The sequence below is a fragment of the Diabrotica undecimpunctata genome, chromosome 10 (assembly GCF_040954645.1).
Source record: "Diabrotica undecimpunctata isolate CICGRU chromosome 10, icDiaUnde3, whole genome shotgun sequence".
Lineage (NCBI taxonomy): Eukaryota > Metazoa > Arthropoda > Insecta > Coleoptera > Chrysomelidae > Diabrotica > Diabrotica undecimpunctata.
In genome coordinates, this window is record NC_092812.1 from 40,633,674 (window position 1) to 40,642,479 (window position 8,806).

The window sequence follows — 8,806 nt, forward strand, 5'->3', positions numbered from 1 at the left end:
TTTGATAGTATATTTCTCAGATATGACTCATTTGAAATTTTATTAAATTATTTTCTTCTTTTTCGAGTTTTAACATAGTTGTAAAAGACGATGAGTTTAAATGGAACAAGAAAATAAAATATTGCTTAGAATAGTTGATGGATTTTATCAATATTTTACAGAAACATAGAAAAAACCGCTGTTTTCTATTTTTTTTTTGACGGGCGAGTAAAAATACATTAGAAATATAATTAATAGGTCTCATTTAACGGATTAAAATAACAATACTATTGTGGCGAAGCTCATTTATCTGTTGTATATGGATGATTTGAAGTTAATGGCTTCCACTCGAAACTACCTAGATCACATGCTAAAAATTATAGAAACCTTCTCAAATGATGTCATTATACACTTTGGTCTAGACAAGTGCTGTGGTCTAAATTTAGTCCGAGGAAAGGTTTAGCAAGGAGAAATCAATTTGCAAGGTGTCCAAAACATCGAGGCAATGGGTGAAAATGAGTACAAATATCTCGGAGTAGGGGAGAGTGTTGTACCTCTGACCGGGTTGTACCTCGGGTCAGTTGACTTTCTTTCTTACCCACTGCAGATTTCTCTTCGATTTGGTTGAATTAGTGGTTTAATAATATCAGCGGTAGATGGCATCTAAATACACTTATCAAAAAATTGCAGCGTGGTGACTTGCAGAGCGTTTTGTGTTTTGTTTGATCGTAAGTAAATTATTTACCTATTTGTTATCTGTTAAAATCCGCTTCAAATGTAAATATATATATTTTATTATTCTCTGTAATGGACAATATATATTTACGCTTGATAATCATGAATGTATTTTTTGTCTAAACGCATAACCTAATATTAGAAAACAAAAAACAGCTGAAATTGTTACGTTGTGTACCTTGGGTCACCGGTAGGTCGTGTACCTTGGACCGGACCAAGGTACAATCTTATTGCGAATTAACATTATTTTGACTTTTATTTAAATTAATTGGTGTGTCTGTTACCAAAAAAACCTTTTATTATTGTTTCAGATAGTCATTTTAAAATGCCGAGAAGTAAAGTGTGTATCAAAAGACCACATTTAAATGCCCAGGATTTAACTGCAGCCGCAAATAAATGCATAAGTGGTGAATTATCAATTAGGGAAGCAGCAAAGTGCTATAACATATCAAAAACCACGCTGATCAGGCACGTAAAATCCTTCAGGCAGTCGGGGCTTCAGAATTTTCTTATGTTGCTGCCAATATTGTAAAACAAGTTTTTAATAAAGAAGAGGAAGCTGAGTTAAAAATATATCTTCTCACTGCTGCACGCCTCCACTATGGTTTGACGAAAATGGAAGTTCGTACTTTAGCATACCAGTATGCAACTGCAAAATAACAAGTCTTATCCGCCTTCTTGGGACCAAAAAAAGATAGCTGGCAAGGAATGGCTGAGGCAGTTTCTTAGAAGACATGAAGATTTATCACTTCGTAAACCAGAACCTACAAGTTTGGCCAGATCAACATCCTTCAATAAAACAAATATATCTTCCTTTTTTAAGAACTACAAAGAAGCTTTGTCTCGTGGAGATTTTTCCCCAGAAAAAATTTGGAATTGTGACGAGACAGGGTTAACGACTGTCCATGTACCACCAAAAATTGTAGGACCTAAGGGAATAAAACAATTAGGTCAAATGACAAGTGGAGAGCGAGGTCAAAATGTAACCTTGATAGCCTCAATAAATGCAATCGGAAATCATATTCCGCCAATGATGATATTTCCGAGGGTTAATTTTAAGCCTCACATGCTAAAAGGTTGTCCAGTTGGAACTATAGGAGGTGCAAATTCGTCCGGCTGGTCAAACGAAATATTGTTTTTGGAATACCTACAACACTTTAAAAATCATGTGAAACCAACAGTTGAAAATCCAGTTATATTACTTTTGGATAATCACGATAGCCACGTGAATGTAAGTGTCATTAATTTCTGTAAGAAGAATGGAATTCTACCGATAACGTTTCATCCCCACACCAGCCACAAAATGCAACCGCTCGATCGAACAGTTTTTGGACCGATGAAAACTTACTATAATACCGCCTGTAGTGAGTGGATGATTATGCACCCTGGACAACCTATTACGATCTACGATATAGTCGAACTTGCAGGTAAGGCATTTCCAAAAGCATTTACTACATCTAATATCCAGAAGGGATTTGAGGTGAGCGGTCTCTATCCCGTCAATGAAAACATTTTTGAAGATAATGAGTTTCTGTCTTCGTATGTAACTGATCGTCCTTTAAACCAGCTTACTGACAGTCGCGAGCAAGTCAATGTTGAACAGGACGGGTAAAAAACTAAAACTACAGTTAATGAAATGGAAGTCTCTACTCCTTCTACCTCAAATATTCGTCAAGCAGGAACTTCAGGAAGTTCTATTACACCTGAAATGTTGCGACCCTATCCAAAGGCACCTGTTCGCAAAAAGAAGTTAGGAAGAGCAAGAGGAAAGTCACGAATACTTACCGATACTCCAGAGAAAGATGAAATAGCTACGCTTAAAAAGGGAAAAACGGTATCATTTGAGAAAGTGCAGGCAGTTACAAAGCAAATAGCGACAGAAGATATACAAAATGTGCCAAAGAGAGCTGCTAAGTATGATAGTGAATCAAGTTCAAGTGATGGAGGTACATTTGAGGACTTGGTAACTAGAGAAGAAGAATTATTAAATGACCAAAAAATATATGACTTATCTGAAAATAACGAGATTAAAAAAGGAGACTTTGTTTTAGTGAAAGTGGCAGGGAAGAAATCTTTTGTTTATTATGTTGTCGAGATACTGAACAGTGGAATTAATAATGAACTTAGATATTTACGTAGAATTCTAGATTCCAATAAGTTTATAAACGACTCAACCGAGACTTATGATTTTTTACGCAATGATATTGTACGTAAACTTCCACAACCGCACAAAATAAGCGGAACTGCACGTCACGATGCGCACCTGAAATTTAATGTTAAATTTAGCGGATATAATGTCAAATAAGTTTTTATTTACTAAATTAATCATTAGTTAATCATAATGTTCTGATTATTTTGAGATATTCAATAAAACATTTCAAGATTTGTTCTATTTTTTTTTATAACTGACCCAAGGTACAATATAATGCTGGTCCAAGGTACAATATATGCTGGTCCAAGGTACATTACCAGTTTGTACCTTGGGTCAACATGCAAGGACCTGCTAAAATATATTTTTTAACTAACTACTAAGCTTAAAATGTGCCAATAAAAAAAAGCATGTAGCCAAATAGACAAAGTAACTAATACATTGGATAAACTTTGCAAATATATAATTTTAAGATTTAGAAAAAAATAAAAACTAAAAATTGACCCAAGGTACAACACTCTCCCCTAAAGCAAGCCCGAAAAACATGGCATAAAGAGATAAAAACAGAACAAACTTAAAGAAATAATATTTCACTGATTTCAATACTTTTATGTTCATGCACTTTCTAACAAAAGTCAACAAGAATTAACAAATACAAAATCCTTCATTTTCTAACAACAAGTCCTCTTCTGGTAACCTGGCAACGAGTCCCCATCCGTTGTGTCTAGAGCCCCGTGACCGTAATCATAACCTGCCGACATGATGTTTAACTAACTACTAAGCTTAAAATGTGTCAATAAAAAGAAAGCATGTATCCAAATAGACAAAGTAACTAATACATTGGATAAACTTTGCAAATATATAATTTTAGGATTTAGAAAAAAATAAAAACTAAAAATTGACCCAAGGTACAACACTCTCCCCTAAAGCAAGCCCGAAAAACATGGCATAAAGAGATAAAAACAGAACAAACTTAAAGAAATAATATTTCACTGATTTCAATACTTTTATGTTCATGCACTTTCTAACAAAAGTCAACAAGAATTAACAAATACAAAATCCTTCATTTTCTAACAACAAGTCCTCTTCTGGTAACCTGGCAACGAGTCCCCATCCGTTGTGTCTAGAGCCCCGTGACCGTAATCATAACCTGCTGACATGATATTTTTTCTCTTTTTTTGTATATATACTTGTAATTAATACATTTGCTAGTCATTAAAACCCACTAGGGCCCTTTTGAGTCTAGCGCTAGTTTTATTTTCAGCAATCATCTGAGACGTTGAAGGTTCATCTATTCCACGACTCCGATTCCCAAACCACGAGTTCAATGAGCGATCAATATGCGCAAAATCAGAATTCTTTTTAATTTCGGCTTTAATTAGGGAAAGCCTTGAGGGATAACTGTTTTATCTGACCACCTCCTCATTTTCTTTCAGCTCTAAATAAGATGGGTGCTTCATCTACTCTTGCTGACAATACCACGAATAATAAGGTATGTTATCTGATATGACTTCCTAAGGTATTTTCTTTAATTCCTTGATGGTCGCCTGAGAAGTTTTTAAATTAATTTTCACTATATCAAGCCATTTAGAAAAATAATCGATCAGAACTAGATATAACTGCCCGCCATAATCTAATATATCACCTGCTACCTTTATAAAAGGCGCTTGAGGCAATTCTCTAAGTAATAATAGTTCTTTAGCATTGTGACTTTTAAAATATGTTACACTTGCTACAATTATTTACCCAGTCTTCTATACTTTTGTTTATTTGTGGCCAATGTAATATTTGTTTTGTCCTCTGTTTTCTGAATGCCAAAATGATTCGAATGCAATAATCTTAGCATGCTTAGCACACGACATAATTACTTTATTACTTTATTTAGTGCATCAGAATGTCCATACCCACTCATTCCCTTTTTTTAAGAGTTCTCTTAAGGGCGTGGAAATCTCTGACAATTCCTTTTTATTTTCCGGATCATTCAATCTTCTTATAGCTTCTCCTTTTTTGTTGTTAGCTCTCATCCCATTTTTATCAAAGATATGACCAAAGTATCTAACACTTTCAACGCAATATTGTATTCTCTTTGGGTTAAATTTCGCATTTCTGTTCATGTTCATGTTCTTGTACTGACTCACCACAGATTAATAGGTCATCGAAGTAGACTATACAATCTTAAATATCTGCAAAATGTATTCAGGTAGGGGAAACTGGGTAACAGTGAGACACTTTTTTTTTTCATTTAACCATAAGTCCACTACTATGACATATAAAAACAAAATTTCTTCAGGACTGTACTCTCACATGCGTTCATTACAAATGAAAAAGTCAAATTTGAAAATTGCTCGGATTGTTGAGTTTGTATTTGACATATAAGGTCAAGTTATCATTTGTCTCAGTGTTACCCATGCATGGGTAATATTTTTATATGAAAGAAAACATAAAAAAAAATTTAAGTTACAAAATATTTATTTATATGAAAAAAAAAACAAATAAAAAACAAAATTAAGTTACAAAGTACTTATTTATTAAAAAATAGTGATCGGAATTAACGTACATTTATTAAATTGAGATTTATCTCGAATGGGAAAAATAAAATTTGCCGTTTAGTATGACCATAACAAACTGGCCTTGGCAATATCATCTTAATGTCTTTTAGTGAAATTGTGGCAATATCTGAAGCTGTAAGAAAGTAAAATTTAGAACAAATCTTCTCACTTTCCCTCATAAAAGTGGCATCCACCTCATTTGCATCTATCACAGTAGCTTTCCGATATAGTAAACTAGTTTTAATTTAGTGTTTTCTAGTTTAAATTCTACCAGAACATAATGATCGACCTTAGGAGTTTTTGATAAATCTTTAAAAGCTGTTGGGTGTACATCCGGTTCAAAATGCTCAGATGATGTATCAAAATGTCGTTCAATCATCTGCTTTACCTTTATCATTCTCTTTTAGCTTTCGCTTAACACTTTTTGCTTTCTGCAACTCTATTGCCTATATTTTTTTGTTTTTTATTCTGGCTTTCTTCCAGCTCAAGTTTCTCTGGAGTGTTAGATTCTTCTCCGCGTTAAGTCCAGGACAGTATGAAGCGCTCTAGTCCCGTGGTCTTCTTTTTTTTGTGGTCTTTATGTGTTTAGTGTACGAGCATCGAACTTCCATAAGTCGAATTCGGTTTCGCTAGGTAGAAATCGTTTGATTTCTCTTTTTGTTTTATATATATGTATATATATATATATATATATATATATATATATATATATATATATATATATATATATATATATATCGGTTTCAAAACGTCTTGCGTCGTTGTCCGATGCCTAATTTCCACGAATTTCTATCATTCCATTGTTCTTCGGTCAAGTCTCGGGAGCTCATTGCCTTTGTTATTCCCTCCTTTCATGTTCTTTTTGGTCTTCCTCGTTTCTTACGATTTGGTGGTATCCATTTCATGGCGATTTTTGGTAGTCTTGTTTCTGGCATTCTTTGAACATGGCCATACCATATAAGTTGTTTCCTTTCTATGTCTGTTGCCAGTGATCCATCTACCCCCATCCGATTTCTTATTTCATCGTTTCTAATTCTGTCTGCTCTAGATATTTGAAGTGATCGTCTAAATACATCCATTTCTGTTGCTTCGAGTTTTCTTTAATTGCTTTCTGTTAGTCTCCATGTCTCTGTACCATAGGTTAAGCTGGTTTTTATGAGAGATTCATATATATTGTATTTTCGTCTTTTACCAATTTCTGAGCTCCAAAGAACTCCGTTAAGGCATCCAATTGTTCTACGGGCCTGGGTTATTCGTTTTCTAATTTCCCTATTGTCTGTGCCTGTGGTGTCGAAATCAATTCCTAGGTAGGTATATTCAGTGCAGAATGCAATTTCGGTTGTGTCCATCTGAATGTTGGATAGTTCTGCGCCTATTGGGAGATATTTTGTTTTTTGTGTATTGAGTTCTAAACCCCACTTCTTGTATTCTTCCTGTAGTTTTCTGGCCATATATGTCAGGTCTTCTTTATCGTTGGCTATAAGGACTTGATCGTCTGCAAACTGTAGGGTATATAGGCAAGTTTCTCCCAGGTCAATGCCCATTCCTCTGCACTTTCTTTTCCACTGATACAGTGCTTTCGCCACGTAGATTTTAAACAATGTGGGGGATATGCAACACCCCTGCCGGAGTCCCTTGTTTACAGGAAATTTGTGACCATAGGAAGGAGGAATATTGTGACCATAAATTATTGTTAAAAAAAAGACGCAAGGTAAAAATACGAGTACCTTTTCATCTATTCGTCATCTAGTAACCCCCACCTATGTCTTATTAGATATCTGCGAAACATTTTTCGACCTTTTTTTTTAACCAGACTGGCTACTTGTATTTTTGGGAGCACGGGCTGTGTAGGGCTGTGAAACGACTTATGTTCGACACTTCGACCATTATGAAGATCTACACGCCAAGAAACATATACAGGTACTCTAAGCTATCAACCAGTACTGAAGCTATGAGGTCTAGACCACGTGCAAGCGTATTCAAGAAAAATGAAATGGATGGGTCATGGGCGACCTCATGTTCTGGTTCTACGGTTAAGAGTCCAATTTAGACTGTATTAGAATTTTTTAAAGTAAATTCATTCTCACATATATACAATGCTTCACCATAAACACCAATGGCATGACGGGAATTCTCGATTCCAAAGTAGATAGTTGCTTAATATGCTTAATAAGTTTTAAACACCTAAAATCAACAACACAAACAAAACTTAAGACCTTATTTACGAATTGTATTACATTCGTGGAAAATAGATACCCTGTATATGTTACAAGTAACAAAAATTGTTTAAACGTGTTTTAGATTACTTTATTTTATTTTGTTTTAAAGAAATCAACCAATGGTATATTTATATTCTTTGCAAAAGTGAGGTTTTAATTATATTTGTTTTGGATTTTTTTTGTGGGAATTATTAAACAGTACCCAAATGAAGGAAGTCATATTTAATGGCCTATCTCAATTACGATTTTTTTCGATGGCTATATTCCATCTATTATAGCTCATTTTTTTTATCTAGTAGCCATTATAAAATCAATTGCTGTACTCTGTTAATCCCTTACTTAAGATCAATATACCATGACTACCATACGTATGTTAATCTTTGTGTTTGTCTTTTGTGAGTAATACATAAACGAAGCTGGAAGTAGACAATGAGTAGCGTGATTTATGTTATATTTCATGATTGTTTAATAAGAGCAGCTTACGGTTTATAATATTTTCGATGGTAAGTGTATGCACATCTGGCTAAAAAAATAATGATTTACTTCTAGCTAATGGATTTTTAATTACCTACAACAATTTTTTTATATGTGATTCTCTGATCGGGATTCTAATTACCACCTGTAATTAACATACCCAACTCATGTCAATTTCAATTACACGAATATTAACGACTTACTCCTTTTTAATATACTATGGAATTACCTTTTAACAGAACGAAACGTTATAATTAAAAGTAATTGAACGATAGCAGTGTACCGTGGTTGGAAGGGTTTTAAACCGTTTCAAAGTGTCCACAATTATACGTTATGTTTGCATCTTAAATTTGCAGTTTTATATTATATTTGAGGGGTTCAGTGCTGTAGTAGTCAACTGCAATCAACTAAATATAGGCTCTTAACCTTTGGTTAAGTACTAGCCTTTCAGGTAAAATGAGCTATGTGTTTAAATCACAACTCGATTTTATTCCCATTGATGCTTTCTTTAAGATATTTATTGGTTACGAAGTCATTCATTCGTACTTCACCACAATCAATTAGTAAATGTAGTCATATAAGAATTAAAAATTCTATAGCAGACTATTGAAAATATAATCACCAGCTACCAATACAATAATATAATGCCAATGTGGTGGTTTGAGTACTCAAATGAGGAGTAGCATCACATTGAATCCATT

The 8,806-nt window shown here is 34.0% G+C and overlaps 1 protein-coding gene across 1 annotated transcript; it reads left to right on the plus strand.

The window, feature by feature from the left end:
• The first annotated feature begins 1,357 nt into the window (after window positions 1-1,357).
• LOC140451692 (uncharacterized) lies at window positions 1,358-2,326 on the plus strand. Its single transcript, XM_072545535.1, has one exon. The coding sequence runs from the start codon at window positions 1,358-1,360 to the stop codon at window positions 2,324-2,326; it is 969 nt and encodes a 322-aa protein (XP_072401636.1).
• The last annotated feature ends 6,480 nt before the right edge of the window (window positions 2,327-8,806 follow it).